The 26,345-nt window shown below is 42.7% G+C and overlaps 1 protein-coding gene and 1 long non-coding RNA gene across 15 annotated transcripts in view; one reads left to right on the forward strand and one right to left on the reverse strand.

The window, feature by feature from the left end:
- The window catches only part of LOC111864093 (voltage-dependent calcium channel type D subunit alpha-1), a 221,044-nt gene that overhangs the window by 46,937 nt on the left and 147,762 nt on the right, over positions 1–26,345 (forward strand). For 12 of the 14 annotated variants that reach the window (XM_023851107.2, XM_023851095.2, XM_023851096.2 and 9 more), the window contains exon 1: positions 8,963–9,170. The exons of the other annotated variants lie outside the window; for them this stretch is intronic. In XM_023851107.2, the coding sequence (XP_023706875.1) occupies positions 9,146–9,170 (25 nt within the window). In that variant the 5' untranslated portion in view covers positions 8,963–9,145. Of the gene's footprint in view, positions 1–8,962; positions 9,171–26,345 lie in introns of those variants that run through there. 14 annotated transcript variants of the gene reach the window in all.
- Positions 1–26,345, reverse strand: part of LOC117282276 — a 114,042-nt gene that overhangs the window by 22,846 nt on the left and 64,851 nt on the right. The window lies entirely within an intron of this gene.

The following is a 26,345-nucleotide window of genomic DNA, read 5'->3' on the forward strand; positions in this document are numbered from 1 at the left end:
ACGGTGAACACCGCTTTCTGCGATAAGGATACAAATGGCCTATGTATGGAGTGGATAAGTTTTCGTTTAGCGTTGCAGTTCAACTATCACCTGGATATGTAACGGTGTGTGGGCTACATGCAGGAGTAACTAATTAGTATAAGCTTTCAGAATCTTCAGTGGGGCAGAACTCCAGTTCACAGTTAACATAAAACTCCGGATTTATTTACATCTTTATGCAACTGTCTTGACATTAACTGCGAATATAGAAGATCTTCATTTCATTGTTCAAGATAATGATTAATATTTTTGTGCAACCTTCTGATTTGACGTCATGTAGTAGGGAGTAGGTTGGCTTAGTGGCAATGTGTAATTAGTTTTCTGGTGGTGTTCTGTTCAAGTCTCGGTTGGGACATCGGTCATCCTGAATGATTGGTTTCGTGTTTTTCTTTCAGTTCCTCCAGGATAATTTTGGGAAAGTAGTTTGATAAGGCCATTATTGTTTCCTTGCAAATCATTTCAAATTCTTCATCCTATCATTCGAAGCTGCATGGTCTCGTCACAGCGTCGTTAAGTAACAAACTACATTAGACACCGTGATGTCTGGTAAGAGGTATTCACATGTCAGGCTATATGATACCATAGCACAGATGTCTACAGTATACGTATATCTTCAAAGCCGTTAAACTTTATACATCTTTCATGAGTTGCATTGCACTTATTGTGACACAAAACGCATTCATTGCAGCTAACCCCAACATCTTTGTTCTATGTAAGATTTGAGGCTTTCACGGCGGTGACTATGAAGAAAGCAGACTGCTTTACCGTTTCTCACGGTGTTGTCGCTTGCAGATTTCTTAAACTTTTTCTTCAACCCTGAAGATGGGGGCGATACGTTCCTCCGAAACGTCGGTTAACACCACATATACACGGTGCCAAATCCCAGAAGACTGCTTTCTTCATCTTTGTTCTATCCCACGTGGCCACCATTTTGTTGTGGCGCTCAATTGCGTCACCCAAATCCTTATTATAACTCCAGTTCTACCAACCTGTTTCATTGTGGCTCCTGACGGCCACCATCAAAATTCAGAATATCCCAGATAATTGCGACCAACTGAACATCTGTGGTAGCTCCCAATACGCACAGTGAATTAATTATTACGAACATCCCAAATGAACACTTAACAAGTGAAAACAAAAACAATTGTAATGAAATCAACAAGTACAAGCATACAACCATAAAATTTACACAACGCACTCATTGCAATTACCTCGCAAATCCATTAACCTGTTTTAAACCTACACAGTACAAACCAAATTTCATATTCCCACAATCAAGCAGAATATTTCCTAACGATCACGTGTAAATAAAATTCTATAGTCGATCGATTTATAAGTTAATTCTTTTATATTCTAACAAACATTTAGCGAATCAAGTATTACATCCTAACACGTAACTACTAAACCAAATTTTTGTATCTTAACCGTCAATCTATTAACCAAAATTTATACGTTCTAATAACTGATGAGAATCTACACTTCAGCACTCCATTAGCCGAAGTTTATACGCTAAATTCATTTAATCAATTTTATTCTATACATACATTCACCCCTGTAATAAGATGAGATCCAACAGTAGGTCTTACAAATAGCTCCAAGTTATTCCTAATTACGCTTTTGATTTCTAAACAACTGAAATCCCAAATTCGATAAAAATAGATTTTATCACGGAGTTTAGCTCTGAGCAATGTTTAACGTAATTCATATTCGGAAGGCGTTCGTATTTATGAACAATCACAGGTTCTATTGTGATACATTCCTTGTGACACTCCATCTTCCTTCACGGTCAATTCATTCATTCATCATTGGATCTACAGCCCTTTGTTGGCCCCTGGCATCTTCTTCAGTTTCGTAATCTTTTGCACAGACGGTAGGATTCTTTGGATGAGTGATCAGCCCGTCGCAAGGCCTCTACCCACATACAGGACAACACAAATCACAGAATAAACGCGCACACAGGCAACCATGCCTTGAGTGAGATTCGAACCCACGATCCTAGCGTTCGAGTGAGCAAAGACAATTCATGTCTTAGACCGCGCGGCCACTGTGATCGAGTCATGGTCAAGGCAATCTTTTTCTTTGCCCCAATATTTGATTGTGTTGGTGTATATCTTAATATCTGCCCTATGACATACTTTTTTTTTTCCTTGGCACTACAGCCCCAGTGGGCCTAGGCCTACCTCCATGAACTTCTCCGTTCACTTCGGTTTTTCTAGATCTTACACATACGGTAGGACTCCTTGGGCGGGTGATCAGCTCGTCGCAAGGCCTCTACCTGTAGACCAACACAGAAAAACGCACAGAAACATCCATGCCCTGAGTGGGATTCGAACCCACGGTCCCGGTTTCCAAGCGAGCGACGACAGTACATGCCTTAGACCGCTCGGCTACCGTGACCGGCGCTCTATGACATATAGCTTTAGAAATTGATACAGTATCGTCAAATATCCCTCGATTCAGTAAAGTCTTCTCGGGCAGTTAGTGTTATCTATCTTAGCACAGCTAATCGCCCGAAAAGCCTCCATTATATTCAGTCCCCGCGAGCTTAAAACTGATAACCCTCGAACCGCTTCACGGCATCCCCAAACTGCGTTCTCTTAATAACCCGTCCCAGATCAGACACGAGTAGCTCCAGAAGAAACTGTGCCATCGATGTCTAGATCTAGTCAGTAGCAGGGAGGGCAAGTGCAAAGCACACAGAAGTATTCTCTGCAAAACGAGACAGAAACAGATCAGCTGCCAGACAGAGATGTAAAATTGTGCTCAATTAAAGTGTACTTCATGAAGATGTATGGGGAGTGTAGGTAAAACGCCATGTATTCCTACACCCGGCGTTTAACTGGACACTCAAATGGTTACATAAGTCGCGGTTTACCAAACACAAATGATATGACAGTTGCAACAATTGCGTCAGAGTTTAAGAGAGAAGGGTGATTGCGGTTGAAAATGAAGCAACCTCTCTCTCTCTCTCGCCCTTTCTGTGCCTCTGTCTCTCTTTCTCTCACCGTGAGCTGACGTAGTGGCTTGACGTCACGGTCTAATTAGTTTATATTCCGAATCTGTCAAATGATACAATACCGGCGTTCAGTATAAATGGAAATGGTAGCAAAAGTACAGTAAACCCTCGCTAGGGCCGCGGCATAGCTCAAGCGGTTAGTCGCTGTACTTTTTTGGCTTATTTTGGACTTCACCCATCGTCTGGTATATAAAAGACAAACAAACCACGACGTTTCGGAGACTGGATCTGTCTCCGTCTTCAGGTGGATAGGGAAGGATAAACCTACTCAGTTGGGCCCCTTAGAAAGAGCTAGTCTCAATCACTGGACCTTTCTAGCTCTTTCTAAGGGGCCCAACTGAGTAGGTTTATCCTTCCCTATCGACCTGAAGACGGAGACAGATCCAGTCTCCGAAACGTCGTGGTTTGTTTGTCTTTTATATACCAGACGATGGGTGAAGTCCACAGGGAGCATGAGCTCTCAAGATTAGAGCCTTATGAATGCGGTGTATAGAGTCCACAAGGAGCAGGAGCTCTCAAGATTAGAGCCTTATGAATGCGGTGTATAGAGTCCACAAGGAGCAGGAGCTCTCAAGATTAGAGCCTTATGAATGCGGTGTATAGAGTCCACAAGGAGCAGGAGCTCTCAAGATTAGAGCCTTATGAATGCGGTGTATAGAGTCCACAAGGAGCATGAGCTCTCAAGATTAGAGCCTTATGAATGCGGTGTATAGAGTCCACAAGGAGCAGGAGCTCTCAAGATTAGAGCCTTATGAATGCGGTGTATAGAGTCCACAAGGAGCATGAGCTCTCAAGATTAGAGCCTTATGAATGCGGTGTATAGAGTCCACAAGGAGCAGGAGCTCTCAAGATTAGAGCCTTATGAATGCGGTGTATAGAGTCCACAAGGAGCATGAGCTCTCAAGATTAGAGCCTTATGAATGCGGTGTATAGAGTCCACAAGGAGCAGGAGCTCTCAAGATTAGAGCCTTATGAATGCGGTGTATAGAGTCCACAAGGAGCAGGAGCTCTCAAGATTAGAGCCTTATGAATGCGGTGTATAGAGTCCACAAGGAGCAGGAGCTCTCAAGATTAGAGCCTTATGAATGCGGTGTATAGAGTCCACAAGGAGCATGAGCTCTCAAGATTAGAGCCTTATGAATGCGGTGTATAGAGTCCACAAGGAGCAGGAGCTCTCAAGATTAGAGCCTTATGAATGCGGTGTATAGAGTCCACAGGGAGCATGAGCTCTCAAGATTAGAGCCTTATGAATGCGGTGTATAGAGTCCACAAGGAGCAGGAGCTCTCAAGATTAGAGCCTTATGAATGCGGTGTATAGAGTCCACAAGGAGCAGGAGCTCTCAAGATTAGAGCCTTATGAATGCGGTCTATAGAGTCCACAAGGAGCATGAGCTCTCAAGATTAGAGCCTTATGAATGCGGTCTATAGAGTCCACAAGGAGCATGAGCTCTCAAGATTAGAGCCTTATGAATGCGGTGTATAGAGTCCACAAGGAGCATGAGCTCTCAAGATTTAGAGCCTTATGAATGCGGTCTATAGAGTCCACAAGGAGCATGAGCTCTCAAGATTAGAGCCTTATGAATGGCGTCGATAGAGTCCACAAGGAGCATGAGCTCTCAAGATTAGAGCCTTATGAATGCCGTCGATAGAGTCCACAAGGAGCATGAGCTCTCAAGATTAGAGCCTTATGAATGCCGTCGATAGAGTCCACAAGGAGCATGATAGCGAGAAGTGTGGAAAGGAAAGTTCTTACTGGCATACGAGTGTACCGCTGGTAGGTAAGGCAGAGGAAGCTCAGTTAGGCAATAATAATAAGAGCATTATCCTTCGGGAGTGCTCGGTTCGACTCTTGGCCAAGCCGACGACTGGATATTTTTTGTGCTTCTCAGGCCTCCCAGACAAATTCCAGGATACTTCTTTTGGCTTATTTTGGACTTCACCCATCGTCCGGTATATAAAAAGACAAAAAACCACAACGTTTCGGAGACTGGATCTGTCTCCGTCTTCAGGTGTATAGGGAAGGTTTAACCTACTCAACTGGACCAGTGATTGAGACTAGCTCTTTCTAAGGGGCCCAACTGAGTAGGTTAAACCTTCCCTATACACCTGAAGACGGAGACAGATCCAGTCTTCGAAACGTTGTGGTTTTTTGTCTTTTTATATACCGGACGATGGGTGAAGTCCAAAATAAGCCAAAAGAAGTACAGTATACACCATCGTCAGAATCCTTTCAAATTCCAGGATAAAATCTCAAATAGACCACGACCTCTTTCTTCCAGATCCTTCCCAATTCAAGGCATTTTACTATTCTAACACTCGACGCTAGATACTGAGACCGTCGTACTATAATCCATAAAGAATAAAACATAGACCAGTTGCTACAGTGACAAGATCTAGGCCGGGTCGGGACAATCGGAGAAACGGGATTCGATTCCTCACAGGGACAGAGATTTATATATTTTTTTTCACAACGTCCAAACCGTCTCTGGGCCCTGTCAAATGGATACCGCGTGATCCCCACGGTCAAAGCGGTCGGAACGTGACGATGACCATAACCTTCATTCAAGCGCCGATGTTAAGAATACTTGGAGGTATGCTTCCGCTCCCCTATACGTCCTCATTGAGGAGTAGTTGATTAACCAGAGGCTAACTTCTCATGCAAGAGCATTCTAAGTTTCACTAGCAGCACTGCATTATCTGAGAATAAGTATACATAGCAGAAGTTCAGCAGTGACATTTTCGTTTAACGCTTAAAAGGCAAGTCAAGAGAAAGTTTAATTTTACTGTCCACTGTTTCACAATTAGCGTGAACTCATATTCCTTTAATACAGAGTCATCTATCGGAATGAGTCGGACGTGAAGTATAAACACCATAAAACAACATTTATTAAATTACTTTTCTATTGATTTTAGTGTTGTATTTACTGAAATTACCAGAAATGTCAGTGAAATATATGGCTACATATAAACGTTTTCTACAGCTCTTTCCCCTTTTCAATGTCCTTACAAGTGAAATATAACTGCCCATTTCCAGTGGAACTAATGAATGAGTTTCTCCTGTTTTGTAAACATGTTCATAGGCTTATATGGGGCACGAGGTAGCGGGTTGAGGCACTATGCTACAAGCCGGAAAGTCGCGGGGTCGAATCCCGATGAGGTGGATCTTTTCAACGTACCTAATCCTACCAGCCGCATTATGGCCCTGGGGTCGACTTAGCCTCTAATAGAAATGAGTACCAGGGATATTTCTGGGGGTAAAAGGTGGCCGGCGGGTAAGGCTGACAACCTCACAGGAATCTGTGAGCCGATTGTCTAGAAAATGTGGGAGCCTCAACGTCTCACAACCCTATGGGTCTCCACAGCCTGTTACAGGGATACGTTTACTTTACTTTTTACTTTAGTCATAGGCCTACATTCACGGGACTAAACTGTGACAACTACAGAGGTCATGTGATGTCCAATGAAACTGAAGGCTCTTACTTACTTCGTCACACTGAAAGCCCACTAGAAAGAACAGAATGCTGGATCCTGATTTGAGTTAGCACTTCCCCAACTAAGTCAGGCTTGTTCGCAGATGAAGCAACTTCTTCTGTATTCAAAACACATTAATGAAGAAGTAAGGTGGGAAGTGTCGGTGACGGTAGCCGCTCGGTTTAAGGGCTGGCTCGCGAGTTCGACTCGTGCGTGTATGGGGCGCATAAGGCATGAACTGTCTTCGCTCGCTCGGAAGACGAGACCGATGGTTCGAATCCCACTCAGGACATGGATGTTTGGTGTTTGTATATGTGTGTGCGTTTCTCTGTGTTTGTGTACAGGTGGAGGCCTTGCGGCGAGCTGATCACCCGCCCAGGGAGTCTTACCGAATGTCTAAGTTGTAGTAAACCGAAGTGAAACGGAAAGATTCATGGAGGTAGGCCTAGGCCCAAATTGGGGCAGTAGCGCCGAAGGAAAAAAAAACTGTGGTCGGTAACAGGAAATGTAAAAGTGTACATATATCGTAAATTTGTATGCAGCTCATTAAAATGGAGATAATTACTGAGATTTGGGGATCCATGGCGGTGAATGTTAAGGATTGTGGTCTTCTTATATGTGACGCCGTACAGCTTAGTGGAATGGTATTAACATTACCGAGGAATTTACTACCTTCACCTTAGGTTTGAACCTCTTTCGAAAGGTTGGTACCTGTCTACACTGCGTCACATTCCAGAAGACTGTAATCTTGAGATGAAATTTTAAGTGAAGCGTGTTTATTGCTGGAGATCTGAATTCTGTCTACAGTTAGCGATCGTACGAATTCTAAAGTACCTTAATATCGAAGTCGCATATTGTATTTCGCATGGCACTCCATTTGATTAAATCTATAGACCTTATATAAGAGGCACTGTTATACAACTGACAGACGTCACTCTCAGTTAAATGTTTCGTCAAGCGCACTCTGACATCGAAAATTGGCTAGCTCTGCTACAGAATCCCAGCGTGAACATTTTATTTCCGCTGTTTCAGGTACAACTGTTCAGTAACATAAAAAAGTAAAGTAAAGTTATCCCTGTAACAGGCCGTGAAGGCCCATAGGGTTGTGAGATGTTGAGGTTCCCACATTTTCTAGACAATCGGCTCAAAGTTTGCAGTAAGGTTGTCAGCCTTACGCGCCGGCCAACCTTTAACCCTAAGAACATTCCTGATACTCATTTCTGTTAGAGCCTGAGTCGACCCCAGGGCCATAGTGCGGCTGAAGGGTTTAGGTAAATTGAAAAAAAAAAACACCTTGTCGGAATTTGAACCCGCAACTTTCGGACTTTTAGCATAGTGCCTCAACCAACTATGCTACCTCGTGACAACTGTTCAGTACTAGAGAACAGATAAAGTTTTCCCTGTACTTAACTAAGTAAACACTATGGAATCAAGGCATATCGGTCGTGGATGTATAGATCCACGTTTTCCTGACCTTGTCACTAGTTGGAGGTGAGTGGTCAGCTTCATGCCCCGGCCACTTTACCCCCGGTACTCACTGCATTGGAGGCTGGGTGTGCCCCAGAGCCGGTCTGAACGACATGGAGAAGTGAAAATTCTTGACCCCCCAGGGACTTGGAACTCCGGCTCCTCGGTCGTCCAGTCAGTAGCTAGTCGCTATACCGACTGAGCTACCCGGCTCACGCTCAGTTTCAGTACAGATGATTTATTAGAGACATTAGAATATATCCCCACAAATCTGTAGAAAACAATTGACTTAGTAACAATTCAGCCTGGCGTAGGATTATTCCTCCTCAGTCTGATAGTCACTGACAAAATTGATAATCTGATAGTAAGTAAACTGCATAATGAGGAGACTTATAACTTGTACCCTTCTCCAAGTATAATTAGAATGATCAAGTCAAGGAGGATGAGGTGGGCAGGGCATGTAGCACGAATGGGGGCGAAGATGAATGCGTATAGGATATTGGTGGGAAAGCCAGAAGGAAAGATACCACTGGGTAGACCATGGCGTAGGTGGGTCGACAATATTAAAATGGATCTTAGAGAGATAGGATGGATGGAATGGATTGGATTGATCTGGCTCAGGATAGGGACCAATGGAGGGCTCTTGTGAACACGGTAATGAACCTTCGGGTTCCATAAAATGCTGAGAAATTCTTGAGTAGCTGCAGAATTGGCGGCTCCTCCAGAAGGGCTCAGCTCCATGAGTAAGTAAGTAAGTCCACTCTCAAGAGTAATCGAGAGTTCGTCTTAATGATCGACCCTTGACTCCCTTTCCGCATGGTGAGATGCAGCATAACTCTCTTAGTGAACAAGAGATGTCTCTGGCTGTTAGATACTGACGGCGCACGCGGGTGGGCGTCTCGGCGCCTGTGTTTTGGCGTCGGGGTTGGAGCGGGTTGGGTGGGTGAAGAATATGAAATGCTGGAGTCGTAAGGGGAACCGGGGGAAAGCCGGGTGCCGCTGCTTGCTGTGGACTGTGGGTGTGTCAGAATCCCAGTAGTAGTACTGTGAGTGTCCCTCCAACTGCTAGAACCGGTCATGCCCGCGTTAACGGAATATGGACTGTCCAGATAGTGAGAAAAGTGACCAACACTGGCCAACTCAGGAGCTACTATGGATACAGCAGTATGCAGCCCAGGTAAATGACGTCATAGTTCTAACGCTAACCTTTTTATTATTAGAAGTTATAAATTGTGGGGGAAACGTTAGTGCCTTCACAAAACCATGCGATATTCCTTCCGATGACACCAAAATATATCTTCCGGCATTATAAGCGTTTCTACCTCAGTTACTACATCTAAATGATGACTAAGCTGTTGTCCAATACGTATATCTTATTTCACTGAACACGATGAGGTCTCGAAAAGTGACTTTTAATGTCTCCTTTAAATAATTTCGGGATCCAGGTGGCTTTAAGCAAGATTCAGCTGTTTCGACTAGACCTGTCTACGAGGTCGAGGGAAGGATTGGTTCAACATGCACGTGAAGTTGACACATACACACTAACACAGACACACACAACAGCCACGCCCAAATCAATACTTGGTGCTCACGTGACCACATTTTGTCATTCCACCAATCCTGTTTTCCCTAACCTTGCCTCGGGCACCAGCGGAAAATCTGAGAGGTGCAATGGACACTGTAAACAATTCATGCAAATCTGAAAATACATGTGACTATTATGGTAGGTAACATGATTGAGTGAAATGTTTACGCGCTGAATGTCGGATCCCACAGAAAACCATCTTTCTTTGTAGCTTTTGCAGCCGTCTGCTGTAGAAAATTCTCAAGAACTTATGGCTCATAGGTGGCCGTGGAGAGATCGCTATGTTTGTCAAACTAAGCGTGGAAACGATAGCACACCGTGTAGTTTACTGATAGGTACGAGCGTTAAGTAGTTCGTGCCTGCCACTATTTGCAGGGTAGAGGAAAGTGCACCCGAGATATCGATACCTATTTACTAGACTACACGGTTTCATATATTAGGACGTTCCACTTTAAGCTTTATGGAAACGTCATTAAGGACTTAAGGACTCAGATGATCCATGTACTCTTTGTTTTCTTCCGGCTTATCAGGATGATGTGTACAATTGTTAGGTTAAAATGGGGTCGGTCGAGTAGCAGAGGCAAATTCCTTTAGATGTGGGAGAATAAGGCGTAGTTTGTGAAGTGGTAAAGCGTGAAGTGTGACCCCCTGAACAAGCTGCATCTCCCAAATACAAAGACGGCCTGTGAATTTTGCGTCAACGGCAACATGCAGCTAACGAAATCAGTTCTTCATGAGGTCAGTGAACAGACTGCTCGGTCAATAGAACCTGCTTGCTTATAGTATGCTGTCTTACAATGTTTTCCATCCGATTCCAAATATTACATTAATAAAGTCTCGGATTAATTCATGAATTAACTGTAACAAATCATCTGACAGTGATTTTATTTTATATAGTTTCTGGTATGTATTAGCATATGCCGGTCACGGTGGCCGAGCGGTCTAAGGCATGCACTGTCTTCGCTTGCTTGGAAACCGGGACCGTGGGTTCGGATCTGTTTCCTGTGAGGTAAGAACTGAATTATTATATATTATTCTTATACACTGCCGGTCACAGTAGCCGAGCGGTCTAAGGCATGTGTCTTCGCTCGCTCGGAAGCGGAGATTGTGGGTTCGAATCCCACTTAAGGCATGGATGTTTGGTGTGTGTATGCGTTTATTCTGTTTGTGTTGCCATATTGAGGTAGCGGCCTTGAGAGGGCTCATCACTCGTCCAAGGAGTCCTACCATCTGTGAAAAATGAATACGTGGCCAGGGCCCTGAATGAGCTGGTAGAGACATTGAAACATATATTTTAGCATAAGTATTTTGTGCGTTCGCAAGCCAGAATTGCAGAAATGCGCACAAATTTCACTGAACTTTGTCAGCACGTTTCAGTTTGGGTTGAATTCGGACACAAACAAAAACCGGCTCAGATCCTTTGCATAACTTCTCAAACACAGATAAAGAATTGAAGGGTCAGACTTTCTAGGTGACACACGTCTATATAGAACTGGAAGTGTTAAACACATTCACAGATGCAGAACACTTCAAAGGCACATGCATGCAGGCAGTAGCCCAGGATTTTTATAAATAGCATTTCAACTACATTCTAAGGGGCTCTGACGATGGTGTATAACTCTCAGAATTACTGGGTCCATCATCCGTTATTCTAGAATCTAGAAAACATAAAGTTTCGGAAACTAGATGTATTTCCATCCGTGGAGAGGAAACACCTACTGTGTTGGGTCCCCTAGAAAGAGCTAACCTCTGTCAGAGTGAATGAGATTAGGGGACCCAACTCAGGTGTGTTCCGCTTCATCTGAGGACGGAAAGAGATCCATTTTCCGAAACGTCGTGTTTTCTGTTTTCTAGAATACCGGACAATGGACAAAGCCAGGAAAACCCAGTACTTCTTAGAATTTAAACTATGCATAACGTCAAAACTAGATAAAGCGTAGCCGTATAATTTCAAGAAATATTTATTTATAAACTTTATACGTGTCATGTAAAGCTATGGGACACGCACATTTTATCATCATACAGACATGTCAACATGATGAATTGCTCCTTTAATGTTTGAAGAATACAACAGGGTACATGAACTGGTTTCGTGTTACTGTACGATCTATTCGAAGAGCATGACAGGAAAAGCTGCAAACTCAACTGAAGCAGTGTGCATTAAGAAACTCCCATTCATTCGGAAAACTTAAAAATTGGTAATAAACAGTGTGCTTGTATGTAAGTCACATTTCTCCTAACTAAAATCCTAAGAATTAAAATATAGAGAATTATAAATTTCGATGAGAAACCTGATTACTGTTTCCAAGGCGAACACGAAAATAGACCGTACTTGAGGAAAGGAGCCTAAAGATAATTGAACCAAAGAAATAGGATGCAACAGGAGGCTTGAGAAATTAGGACACCCTAAAATAAGGATCTTGTCGATCATAGCGGCCGCGTGGAATAAGGTATCAACACTGGGGCGTGGGTTCGAATCCCACTCGAACCATATATGTCTGTTTGCATTTGTTCTATGTTTGTGTTATTGTGTGTATAGGTAGAGGCCTTGCGACGGCTGATCCCCCGTCCAAGGAGTTCTACAGGCTGTGTATAGGATTAAGAACCTCAAACGCTGCCGAGGACCAACAAAATGCTGTAGAGCCATGGATAAAATTAGGAGTTTATTAACGTACAGTCTTAATAAAATATTCTTGTGTGATAATATGGACATACAGAACGCATGAAAGCAATTAAAATTTACTTTCCTTGCGTCTATATAAGCTTCTCATTAGCATGACCATATGATGATTCAGAAGATCTATAGGACAGATATACAAGTTAATGTTATCTATGTGAACAGGCTATTACTTACTTACTTATGGAGCTGAGCCCTTCTTGAGGAGCCGCCAATTCTGCAGCTACTGAAGAATTTACCAGCATTTTATGGAACCCGAACTTTCATTACCGTGCCCATAAGAGACCTCCACTGGTCCCTATCCTGAGCCAGATCAATCTAATTCATACCATCCCATCCTATCTTTCTAAGATCCATTTTAATATTGTCCACCCAACTACGCCTTGGTCTTCCCAGTGGCCTCTTTCCTTCTGGCTTTCTCACCAATATCCTACATGCATTCATCTTCTCCCCATTCGTGCTACATGCCCTGCCCACCTCATCCTCCTTGACTTGATCATTCTAATTATACTTGGAGAAGAGTACAAGTTATGAAGCTCCTCATTATGCAGTTTTCTCCAACCTCCCGTCACTTCATCTCTCTTCGGTCCAAATATTCTCCTCAGCGCCCTGTTCTCAAACACCCTCAGTCTGTGTTCCTCCTATGTAAGTAGGCTATACAGTAAAGTATTACGAATCCACTGTTGAGCACGATTGCCTGAGGGTACAGAGAAGTTCAAGCGAGGTAAGATTCATAATTCGTTCCTCACATTAATAGAAAACTTCAGTCAGGAAAACGAATCGGTCACCTGGGAGACCTAGATATAAATGGCTTTTTGAATACAGGATGTGAGGACATGGACGGAACTCATCTTGCTCAAGACTGGAACAAATGGCTCGCTCTTGTGAACACGGTAGCTCAGCGACTATCAGCTTCATAAATTTATTGTTTATAAGGATTCTCAATAACCATCTTTTAAAACAGAACGTTGCTTTCTAACCTGTGTTGGTTTGAGGCTTCTCAGCTGTGAAAACAAATCCTTCGTGCCCCCCCCCCAAGCTCATAAAAATGTACTGAACTGTGTTCTAGCAATTTAAAATTAATAATTAGTAAGGAGGGTTACTTGTGTCTCCAAAATATTATTTTATATTTTCGAATTTTTGTCTATAATTTAATGGTGGTATTTTGTTTTCAATAAATGAGAACAAGACGTTTAGTTCCGAAGTATTTTCGGCGACCCCATTTAGAAAGGTTCATGACACCATGTCGGGTTTCAGCCCCAAATTTGGAGAACGCTGATGCAGATCACGGTTAGTGTGTGCACGTATAGAGAGTAAGCACAGAACAAGAGATGCAGTCAAGCATTACTGCGACTAGTGACTAAATCCAGAACTGTTACAGAAATGTTTCGCTGTTTTTGAGAATTATTTCCTTTAAAACACAGCATTCGTAAGTTCCGTGTAACAAGAACACAGTTTCTTGGATCTGCGAGCTTAAATCCTCATAAAATTGTAATGCCAACATTGAAATATGAAATAGGGAATTACGTAAAGGTAGCCGGAGAGTTGTTAACAGGTTTATTCGATCTAAATAATATTCAACCTAAAAGTATTAAAAATTCAGTTCCTACCTCACAGAGAGCGCGCTGTGCCTATGTTAAAAGAGTACTCGGTTAATGTTGTTCAGGGAAATAAACTCTGTTTACTCTTAGAACCATATGAAACACACAGATACCCTCTGTGCGCAATAAGCAAAGAGCAGATGCAACAAACACTGCGCTTTAAAGGGCTACAGGAAGATTCGGTTCTGTTTCTGACGTATGCGTAAATATTCCAAAGCTTCTCTGACCCAACCAGAGATTCTAGATCAGAGTAAAGTGTAGTGTTGCTTCGTATTCAAAAAGTGCAAGGAAAAGATTAGGAATTTTATACATGAGATATGTCTTCTGTTCGTGTCTAGTTTATCATTTAAACTCTTTCATTTTTATATTAAATTGCCTTTAATTTTCTTATGTATTTAAATTTGTGGAGATTGTCTGGACCGAAGAGAGATGAAGTGACAGGAGGTTGGAGAAAACTGCACAATGAGGAGCTTCATAACTTGTACTCTTCTCCAAGTATAATTAGAAAGATCGAGTCAAGGAGGATGAGGTGGTCAGGGCATGTAGCACGAATGGGAGAAGAGGAATTCATATAGGATATCGGTGGGAAAGCCAGAAGGAAGAAGACCGCTGGGAAGACCAAGGCGTAGGTGGGTGGACAATATTAAAATGAATCTTAGAGAGACAGGATGGGATGGTATGGATTGGATTTATCTGGTTCAGGTTAGGGACCAGTGGAGGGCTCTTGTGAACACGGTAATGAACCTTCGGGTTCCATAAAATGCTGGGAAATTCTTGAGTAGCTGCAGATTTGGCGGCTCCTCAAGAAGGGCTCAGCTCCACGGGTATGTAAGTATTTAAATTTGTGGCAATTTCGTAATAATTGCAACAGATACATGTAGATACACGTGTTACAAAAGTCCTGTCGTTCTGTGCCGCTTTATTAATGAATATTACAATATAATTAAAAAAATTAAACTCGAGGAATATTAAAATATAATACAAAATGAGGCCCAGTACAGAGGCTATGGGTCAATTAGTATACAGGAAGTAGAAAATCTTGCAAATATGGCCATGTGTTTAAATCCTGGAGCAATTCTTTACACACATCCCGCACCTTCTATACAGTAAAATGGAGATTAAATAAGGAAGAAAATTGATATCATTATGTCTTAGAATAAGCAAATGATTTAATTAAAGAAAGCAGTCTTCTGGGATTTGGCACCGTGTATAAGTGGTGTTAACCGACGTATCGGAGGAACGTATCGCCTCCATCTTCAGGGTAGAAGAAAATATAAGAATTCTGCAAGCGAAGAGACCGTGAGAACCGGTAAAAGCAGACTCTTCGCTTGCAGAATTCTTACGTCGGTTAACACCACATATACACGGTGCCAAATCCCAAAAGACTGCTTTCTTCATAGTCACCGCCGTGAAAGCCCCAAATCTTACAATTTAATTAAAGTTAAATATTTCGCACAGCTTGTTCAAGAATTAATAAGTAAGAAATAAGTATAAGAAAATGTTACTCCTTTCTGGCATGTTCCATTGTGCACAATGGAACTGCTGCATTTGAAAAATTAGTAATATAGTTCTTCAGGGTAAACTCAAAGAAGTTTATTTTCTAAAGGCTATGAGTGAAAATGAAAGAGAGCAAACGTGGTATCCCATATTTACAGAAAAAAGCAATATGTATATTACTGGCCAAAAAATAAACACCCACCGTTCCCTCTGTAGTGGTAGAAGGAAAAAATTCTGTTTGTAATGTTACACACACGTATGCGCGCGCACGCACGCACACACACGCACGCAAATAAATATTTCAGTTACCTACAGTTCTAGCGGCGTCCGTAGTCTAGAGGTCACGTTCCCACCTCATGACTCGTGGTACGCGGGTTCAAATACCCGGCGGAGGTCGTCGAATTTTTAAGGGCGGAAAAATTCAGGGAACAAGTCCTCCGGGAGGGACTTTAAGCCGTGGGCCCCGTGTCTTAACTTTACGGCACGTAAAAGAACCTCATGCCTCAAGGAGGCCTCTGAGCCAAATTACGTATTAAGGACATTTCCCGCCCAACAATAATCTCTAGCGCCTCTGGTAGATGGGGGAAGCATCTAGATACCGCTGAGCCAGTAAAGGCCGAACTCGCTGGCTGAGTCGGGACTGATGGCACGCACCAGTATCGGTAGGGTATAGAGACTGGTAGAATATCATAGAGGGAAGCACAATGGACCAATACTGGTCTAAGTGCATGGGGAAACCCACCCTCTCCAATAACTAACTAACTACCTACAGTTCTCCCCAAAACAGTGGCAGCTTCTAAATCCAGTGCATGTTACAGTAGCGCGAATGATAACTCTTCTCTGGCGTGTGTTAAGCAATAAGAATGTTGAACTCGAAATCTTGGCCACCGGATAGCTCAAAATCATTTTAAAATATTTTCTAAACATAAATAAAGTAAAAATAGGATTATTTATTATTATTCTAGCTGGTTCTTAAAAAAAAGGGGGGGGGGCAAAGAAATTCTGAAATCAGTCAAAAGTATCATCATCATCATCATCAGTAATCTGTCAAGACGACAGGTCCACAGTCTCTTTCAAAACAATTCCTCCACTATCCCATGCACTATCAAAAGTATATTGCATATTTAAAAGAAATATCTTAGACAACAATAAAAAGCTGAAGAGGATATGGACTTCATTTTTACGTATCTGTTTCGCAAATAAAGGAAAAAGAAATAAAGAAAGTGTTAATTTATTAACCGACAGTGGGGTGCCTAGTATATACAGAACGCAGACTGCTAGTCCTTGTGCCAAAGGCCAAAGCATATAAAGAATGAAACTTCTAAAATATATTTCGAATAATTTCCGGAAGAAACTTGAGCACTGAAATCGGATATAAGCCGACTAAAAATTGGCCTAATTCAGGGTTTTGTTCGCTCTCTATAAGCCACAACACTAAATTAGAAATTAGCAATTATTTTAACAGCAATACGGGGAAAATACCTCGATTTATGCTGCGCAAACAATACCGAGATATCGTGACAATTCCGACGTAGCTCGATTGTATCCAATTTGTCTTCACTATAATTGTCGCCTCGGAGTGGATGAATGTGGCACATTAAATTAATTTATTAACTTTATGGGCTCCAAGCAGTAATGAACGTGTTTGCGCACAGTAATTAATGTCTTCCGTCAGTGCAGAAATGAAGGTACGACAGTAAAAAGCAATAAACTAAAATCCCTCCTCATGAACATATAGCAATGAATAACACGATAACTAATGTTATTGTTGTAATATGTGAGGTTTTTACAGCGATGACTATGAAGAATGTCATCTTCTGGGATGTGGAGCCGTGTTGATCTTGTGTGAACAGACGTTTCGGAGGAATATAACGCATTCATCTTAGAGGCAGAAAAGTCGGCGAGGGAGGAACCAGCGTGAGGCGGTGTAGCCACATGCTCATGTTGGTTTCTCTCTCGCGGTTTTTCTGCTTCTACGTTCCTCCGAAACGTCGGTTCACACAAGATCTACACGGCGCCACATCCCAAAAGATGGCATTCTTCATAGTCACCGCTGTGAAAATCTCAAATTTTACAGAATTTGACAACAGCGAGAGACAATTGCTTCCAGCGTAGTTCTTAAATACAGTGCGTTCAGTTAAGGAGGAAACTTCGCAACACCGCTGACCCGGCCCAACATTCCTCACAGATTGCTGCTGTAACTGCTGATAGCAGAATGAGTCATTAGCGCAGATAAACGCGCGCCATTACAGTTACAGCAGCAATCTGTGAGGAATGTTGGGCCCGTTCAGCGGTGTTGCGAAGTTTCCACCTTGATTGAACACTCTCTATAATATAAAGGTTTTAAATTACGTTCTTCTGCGTTATGACCTAGAAGACCACAATCTAAATCTTCAAGCAGTGAAAACCTCAGATGTCAAAAGTTTGAAGAGTGAAATAATTTGACCTGTTCCTAGTCTGAAGCACAGAACAATGTATTGTTCATAATTTCATCGTCTGATACTGGATTTCTAATTTAGCACATTAAAGTACCCACCACAATAAGCAAACTCTCAGCGCATCATTTGTTTAGCAGCTCAGCTTGCAATTAGTCAGGAGCACACACAATTAAGTGTTCTCATATTTGTCCGATTGTATAGAGATGTGAAGTAGCTACAACACAACTCCCATCATCAGACACCCCGGGAGATGGAGATTCAGCATCAGAACTTCCAATAAGAGACCAGTATAGGAATACGATAGCCGGTCACGGTAGCCGAGCGGTCTAAGGCGCGCACTGTCTTCGCTCGCTCGGAAGCCGGGATCGTGGGTTCGAATCCCACTCAGGGCATGGATGTTTAGTTTGTGTGTGAGCGTTTTTCTGTTTGTGTAAAGGTAGAGGCCTTGAGACGAGCTGATTACCCGCCCAAGGAGTCCTACGGCATGTGTAAGATCTAGAAAAACCGAAGTGAACGGAGAAGTTCATGGAGGTAGGCCTAGGCCCACTGGGGCTCTAGTGCCAAGAAAAAAAAACGGATAATTTTATATCATAATTATAATTGTCGCCGATCACAGTGGCCGCGCGGTCTAACGCATAAATTGTCTTCGCTCGCTCGAAAACTGGAATCATGGGTTCGAATTCCACTTGAGGCATGGATGTCTGTCTTCGTTTATTCTGTGTAAGGTAGCGGTCTTGCGACGGGTTGATCCACCGTCCAATGAGTCCTACCGAATGTGTAAAAACTTCAAGACACTGAAAAAGTGGGCAAGGACCAACAAAGGGCTGTTGAGACACAGATGGATGGATTAACGAACGAATGGGTAGCTGAACAGAATACAGAAACAAAAAAACTATTTGGGATGAATTATCGCGGTAGATTTTTTACTTTTATAGAAGAGGTATTTTTAACAAGACCTTTAATTTCGAAAGTGGCCAATATATTCAGTAAAATTTTCTATATCTAATTTCTTAATAACGTCCTTAATGAGAGCGTACAAAATAACGCAGGAGGAAGGATCAGAACAAAGTACAGGTGATTTTTCGAAACTGTCAGTAATTTACCTATTTTTATTATAAGAAATTAACCAAGGACGGAGTTAATTTTTTTTCTCAAGATGCGCCTTGCTCACAGTACTTCAATATCCCCTTACGTCATACCAAGAATTCCATTTACCTGCTTAACGCCGCATGTTCAAGGGAAATTCAACTGACCTTTCGGATGGATATATCCCCTCGGTCTTCAATAATGGAATCAACCGAGGCTGTCTGCTGTCTGCTTCATGTTAGTTGACTTTCATCGAACTAGACAGAATTATATCCAGGAAGACAGAATTTTTCGCAGAAACTAAAATCCAATAAAGGCTAACGTTTCTTCCTTGTGAAACTATATGAGACAGATTGTATTACAGTCCGTACATTCTAGAGATCCAAATGCAACTTAAAGAGTTGCAAGGGATTTATATTACTACATAGGTCCGAACTGAGAGAGAGACTGCAGGAACAAAGCTGGTTGCATAAAAATCAATAGGGATCAATTCCGGAGACATGAATATAGCTCGGCTGTAATTACTGAGTCAACCGGAATGGAACCTGGTCGCTCGGTGCATTGTTACTGCATTAGCTGTGCTCGGTTTCCTGGCCTCCCCCGCACTTGTCACTCGACTGAATCCTCCGTCAATACAGAAGGACTGAAGTGGGCCAAGACTCCTTACACAGGACATCATAGAACTCCTTCTGCAGAGGCTGTATTGCCAAAACACTTATGTTGTTTTTTTTAATTCGCTAGTGGGGGGTGGAGTCCAACTGGGTTCACTCGGCACGGCGGCCACTGATTGGCCTATTGTAGCCTGCCCCGGGTGATTATGATGATGGAGAATTTGATGGAATGAAGATTGGCATGGGAAACCGAAGTACTCGGAGAAAACCCGCCCCAGCGCCACTTTATCCACCACAAATCCCACTTGACCAGACCCGGGATCGAACCCGGGCCGCCGCGGTGGGAAGCCAGCGACTAACCGCTTGAGCTATGGCGCGCTCTCACACTTATGTTACTTTAACAAACATGTATATATATGAGTGCCATATTCAGGAATATGATGTTGTGTAGTTGGATAAATGGATATTAAACTTTCGAAGGAATTTACTGCCTCCATCTTCGCTGCAATAACGGACTATGATGTCTATTTACGAAACTATACCATGTCATATCCAAGAAACCATTACTCTTGATAATGACCGCTGTGAGGACTTCAAATCTCACATGTGAATCCACTAAAGTAAGTAAAATTGTGACCACGGCCTTCCCGATGTGGCATTGTGTAGTATGGCAGAAATAGCAGGGTAGAATTAGAGGTAGCAAGTTCCTGGCACCTTTCTGTCAAACTACATGTCATCACAGTCTACGAGACCGTTACCCTGTCATTTCTAATTACAGTTTCAGTACCGAAAATGTTATTGTGGTTATCGCTTAAAATACTATTATATATTTCATAGGGTTGTAATAAGTAGGCCTAGTAACTCGTTAGATGGGCCTCGCCATTGCTCAAGCGGTTAGTCGCTAGCTTCCCATCGCGGTGGGCCGGGTTCAATCCCGGGTCTGGTCAAGTGGGATTTGTGGTGGACAAAGTGGGGCTGGGGAAGGTTTTCTCCGAGTACATCGGTTTCCCCTGCCAATCTTCATTCCAGAAATTGCTCCACAATCACCCTCACCGTCTGGGGCTGATACAATAGGCCAGAAGTGGCCGCAGTACAAGGGACTTAGTCCCACCCCACTAGCAATAAAAAAAACTCGTTAGATAAACCGAAGTTTATTAACCATCACGGATTCATATTGCATATGTCAGTCACAGTAGCCGCGCGGTCTGAGGCATGAACTGTCTTCGCTCGCTGGAACACTAGGGTCGTGGGGTGGAATCCCACTCAAGGCATGGATGCCTCTGTATGCTTATTCTGTGTTCGTGTTGTCCTGTGCGACGGGTTCATCCCTCGACCAAGGAGTCCTACAGTCTCTGTAAGAAGATTACGAAACTGAATAAGAGGTCAGGGCCCAACAAAGGGCTGCAGTTTCATTGATGAATGAATGAATGAAAGGAATTTAATCAGTCACTCTATCATTCGACGCCATGTAATCTAGATGCTGGTAGATCTTGGGAGACCTGACGTAGCAAATGCATGCAATTCATACCGTACTGAACTGCTGCATATGAAATTAGTAGATACTTATAATATTCTGTCTTACTGACCTTCATCTGGTACCGCCATAAACTCGATAACGGTCCTGTATTTTGTTCGGCTGCCATGTTGTTAACTTTCAATTTTAGACATGCGTGACTTCAACAAACTCTGGATGTCGTCCAAAAGCCTGTCTTATAAACTTCCAGTGTTCTAACACGCAAATGGCTCGACAGTGTTTTCGGGATTAGTAAACATACATCCTTAAGTAAGAGTGGAAATTGCACCCTAAACTGGGAAAATATATTTTTCAGATGTATCTTTACTGGTTTCATATTGCACATTTGTCGTCTTGTTCATTTCTGCATATGCGTGCCTATAGCAACCAACAAACGTTAGTTCATTCCACTAGCCAGAAAAATAAACCACTCGCCAATATATAGTTCCACAAGAGAAACCGGCCTACCTACTCACGTGTAATTGCTCCACACAAGCTCACTGACATTCACGTAAAGTACAAGACTTATAAAATAGGCCTACTGCTTTATTTTGTTACAGCATATGAAATGTGAGAGAAGGTAAATTTGTCCCTGTGCTTAACTGATTAAGCACTATGCCATGAAGGCGTGTGTGGGGAGAGGATGTATAGATCCACATTTTCTAGATCACTGTACTAATTGTAGGTGAGTGGTCAGCTTCACGCCTCGGCAGCTTTACCCTGGGGAAATAGACCTCGGTACCCATTGGATAGGAAGCTGGGACATATAGACTACGTGGAGAAAAGTAAAATTTTGACCTTGCCGGGACTCGAACTCTGATCCCTCGGTTGTCCAGCCCGTGGCCAGACGCTATACATACTGCGCTGTCCTGTCTGACTTTATAGAATATGTATTTAAATTATTTACTGCTTGCTGGTGAAGCAGGTAGCAAGCAGAGCTTGCTTCACGTTGGTTAGCTTGTTTTACTACTCTGAAGCTGGAGGCGAAATGTTCCTCCGAAACGCCTATTGGCTTTCAATGGGCTACACGCGTTTATATCCCAGAAGATAGAATTCTTCAAATAATTTACTGCTTTGCATCTATGGAGAGATTAAACAAAGCACGGGTACTTAATAATAAAGAAGAAATTAAAACATTCGTTTCCTTTTAGTGGCATTAATTTTTCACTCAAGGAGCGGGAGAAGTTTTGTTGAGCCCTACGTACGCGGTCTGGCAATAAAATTCCCGAAACTGCTGTGAAGAAATAAATAAGAATACAGGGAAATAAAAAATTGATTTACTTCTATTCAAAGAAATTTACGCCTACTTCAATGCATGTGTTGAATCGTTCAAGAAGTTTTTGGAAACAGCCGACAAAGTCCCCCAGAATTACAGCATTCAGTTCGGCCGTCAAGTTTGTCTTAATGTCTTCAGCATCCTGGAACTTCTTCCCTTTGAGAGCAGTTTTCACTTTAGGAAAGAGAAAATGCAATCAGGAAAAGTGTCATTATCTTGACAAGTCTGGATGAAGTTTTGGCATGATCTCAGTCTCTCATTTCTTCTCGTCTGTGAGTCTCTGTGGGAATCTCCTCTTCACTAAATCTTCATGGAAGATCTGAAGAATAGTTTCCTTATTGCTGTTCAATTCAACCGTCATGACGCTGACAGCCCGGCGATGTTCTCGTGTTACTACTTCACGCACATCTGCGATTGCTCCACACTTCGAGAGGCTGAAGAACGCCCGCATTTTGGATCTTCCTGAAGATTCTCAATCCCGTCTTTACATCGTTTAAACCATTCAAATACACGGCTACAATTCGAGGCTTCATTTGTAACTCTTCATAAGTTTCTATTGGCGTTATACCCAACTTAAAATTTGGTGAAGAAAGCCGTCTTGTGAGATGTGGCGCCGTGTAGATATTGTGTTAACCGATGTTTCGGAGGAACGTATCGCCTCCATCTTCAGGGTAGAAGAAAATAAAAAAGAAGAAATCTGCGAGCGAACCAGCGTGAGAAGGTGCAACAGAAAAATAAAGTCTGTTGCACCTGCTCACGTTGGTTCGCTCGCGAATTTCTTGTTTTCTACCCTGAAGATGGAGGTGACACGTTCCTCCGAAACGTCGGTTAATACAATATCTACACGGCGCCACATCCCACAAAACTGTTTTCTTCATAGTCACCGCCGTGAAAACTTCAAATCTTACTTAAAATTTGGTATTCATTTCCTGCTCCATGGCTAGAGAACGTGACAGTTAAAACACAAGTAACTCACTAAGCCGCTTATGAGCTGTCAGTGATCCGATGTTCTGACCCCTGCTAATTGTTGGTAAGAAGTAGAAATACACAAAATGGCAGTAGCTCGTTTCACCGCCACGTAAAGTGGATAATGCAGCACCAGGCCGGAAAATGTACTGCCAGATGGCGTATCCAACTATTGCTCCAACAGAGTTACTCAAAAGTACTCCATGGCCTTTAGTCCGCAATTAACTATACGACCGAGCAACCGCTGCTTCTCAGCGAAGTTAGTGCTAACTTCTGCGGATAGAGGGTGTCGCGTGGTCAACTCAACGAATCCCCACGGCCACTAATCTCGATTTTCTAGACTTGAGCAGCTAATTTTCTATTCAAGTAGCTCCTCAATTATCCTCACGAGGCTGAGTGGACCCCGTTTCAGACCCACTACTTCTCAGAAAATCTGGTAGCGCCGGGACCTCTGGATCTGTAGCCAGGAACTCTGACCACTAGACCACAGAGGAAGCACATTCCCATAACTATCAGCTCCATCATACGAGACCTGAGGTCATCATTGCAGTGAGACTGAAGGGGATATGATCCTGTCGAGTCATGAAAATGGATATCAGGTTTCGGATAAAGTTTCTGCTTCCGTCATCATGGTAAATGGACCCTGAAAATGGAGGGCGCAGGTTTAATTCTAAATATGAGCACCCATTTACCAAAACTCCATGACGTCACACCCCAGAAGTCTGTATTCTTGATCAGTGTCATTGTTGGCACCATCACTCCAAAATGCACGTTTCCAACTGTACAGGTACAGACACTTCATGTTGTCACGTGTAAGGGGTTAGCGTGACGAATAATTGCGGGTGACTGGATTTATTAGATACAATTCGTAACTACACGTAATTATACCACTCCAAACATCACTGTAACTGCAACACATAAAATAAAGTCTTCAATGTCCGTCTGCTTAGCCGTTGCTTGGCAACACTTCACTACTGAATGCTCCAATATTGACGAATTTGCTATCTTCTATAAAATTCCCAGAGAACGTAATAGAGATCACACCTCCGAAAGTTCCATTACTGCTATTCATGTGTGTTATGCCGGATAGGCCTCTAATACCGTGGCAACCAAATCCGTTGCCCAGCAACGGACGTCTATTATAGTTGACAGCCTTGGGAACATGTTTTAGCTAACCGTTTCCTAGCGATTTGTACAGTATATTATATACTACACAGAGATATAAAAGGACAGATATTAATGATATCTGTATTTTATATAGCGTATGAATACAGCGTCGTTTCAGTTTGTAAAGCGGAGTTTTCATGCAGTAATATAGATAAAAATGACATGAATTCAGCAACTAATAATTTATGTGATATTGGATGTTCTCACGGGACTTAATATCCATATTACGGTCTGCACGGTGTTGTGACCCCAAAGGTTCATGTTGCAGTGCATAATGGTAGGTGGATATCCACTGTATGGTCCTTTTCATGTAAACTGCTCATACTAAATTTAATCGAAGTCCATTGAATAGTTTCGGGCATGAAAATTGCGGACTCTAGAACGGACAGAAAAGATGGCCTTGCCATAGTGTAAAGTAAGATATTGTTGTAAATCATAATAAAATTTACATTTGAGGTTCTAATGACGTAATATGACAGGGTCTTCTGGGATGTAAGGTCGCGTAGGTTTGTATAAGTTATAAACGTTTCGGAGAACATACTGCCCCTTCTTCAAGGTGAAAACGGAGGAAGTACGTTCCTCAGAAAGTTTTATAAACACTAACCGAGAATTCATACACCGCAATTTTGATATTCATTGAAACTTCCTTACGGAGTGACACAAACGCGTAGTTCTGACAGGTTGGGTAGCCTTCTGAAATTTACCCCTATAAAAGGAAACGGGAAGTTAGAATTATTAATATAAGACTGCTTTTTTTCAACTCATTCCTACAAAGAACTTGTTATCTATTTACATGTATCCGAGAGCATAGTAAGTGCGAATGAAAAAAAAAAACAAACTCCGTTATTTTAGTCCACAAGCGAACTATACCGACCGAGCGACCGCCGCTTGTCGCCAAAGTTAGTGCCAACTTTAGCGGATAGAGATTGTCGCGTGGTCAGCGCAACGAATGCCCACGCCCGTTAATTTCGGTTTTCTAGACCGGAGCGGCTACTCCTTGAAATAGCTCCTCAATTATCCTCACGAGGCTGAGTGGACCCCGTTCCAGACCCACTACTTCTCAGAAAATCTGGTAGCGCCGTGAATTGAACCGGGACCTCTGGATCTGTAGCCAGGAACTCTAACCACTAGACCACAGAGGCGGTCACTAACTGCAGGTAATTTAGTTTATTGTTTTATACGAATGTACACTCTGTGATATTAACTTCGTAAGGAAGACAAATTGATTTAAAGGTTGGTCGAGTTTGAAATGTATTGTTCAAGCACAGGTAGCAGTCCTTGTTTCAGATATTGACTACAGAAGAACGGTGTAGCTACTCCCATTTTGAGCGGACAGATACACATATGCTGCAGGGTGTTTGACTGTGTGAGCTGATTATTATACATTTGAGTCTGCTCTGAAAACCTATTTGTTATTAAGTGGGAGAACACCAACCAATAGTGACTCTGGTCGTTGTGTGCTTAGATGCAGTAACCAAACCGTTAACTTTTTTTTAAATTCGCTTAGTGTGGGGTGGGGTCCAACTGGGACCACTCGGCATGGCGTCCACTGATCGACCTATTGTACCTGCACCGGGTGAGTATGATGATGGAGAATTTGGCGGAATGAAGATTGGCAGGGGAAACCGAAGTACTCGGAGAAAACCCGCCCCAGCGCCACTTTTTCCACCACAAATCCCACTAGACCCGGGATGGAAGCCGGGCCGCCGCGATGGGAAGCCAGCGCCTAACCGCTTGAGCTATGGCGCGGCCTAAATTACTAGTTACTCCAGTATTTCCACGGGGATGTCTCGTGAAAGCCACCAAAAATCTTACGCCCCGAGGTCGGCATTCGTTATGCGTTCGAAAAACTGTGCTCAGTGTCATTTCACTTCAGTAATGTGGACTCGGCAAGTATAATCACCCTGTTACTCTTCCGGAAGTTGGGGGGGGGGG

This window comes from Cryptotermes secundus, unplaced genomic scaffold (assembly GCF_002891405.2).
Source record: "Cryptotermes secundus unplaced genomic scaffold, Csec_1.0 scaffold708, whole genome shotgun sequence".
NCBI lineage: Eukaryota > Metazoa > Arthropoda > Insecta > Blattodea > Kalotermitidae > Cryptotermes > Cryptotermes secundus.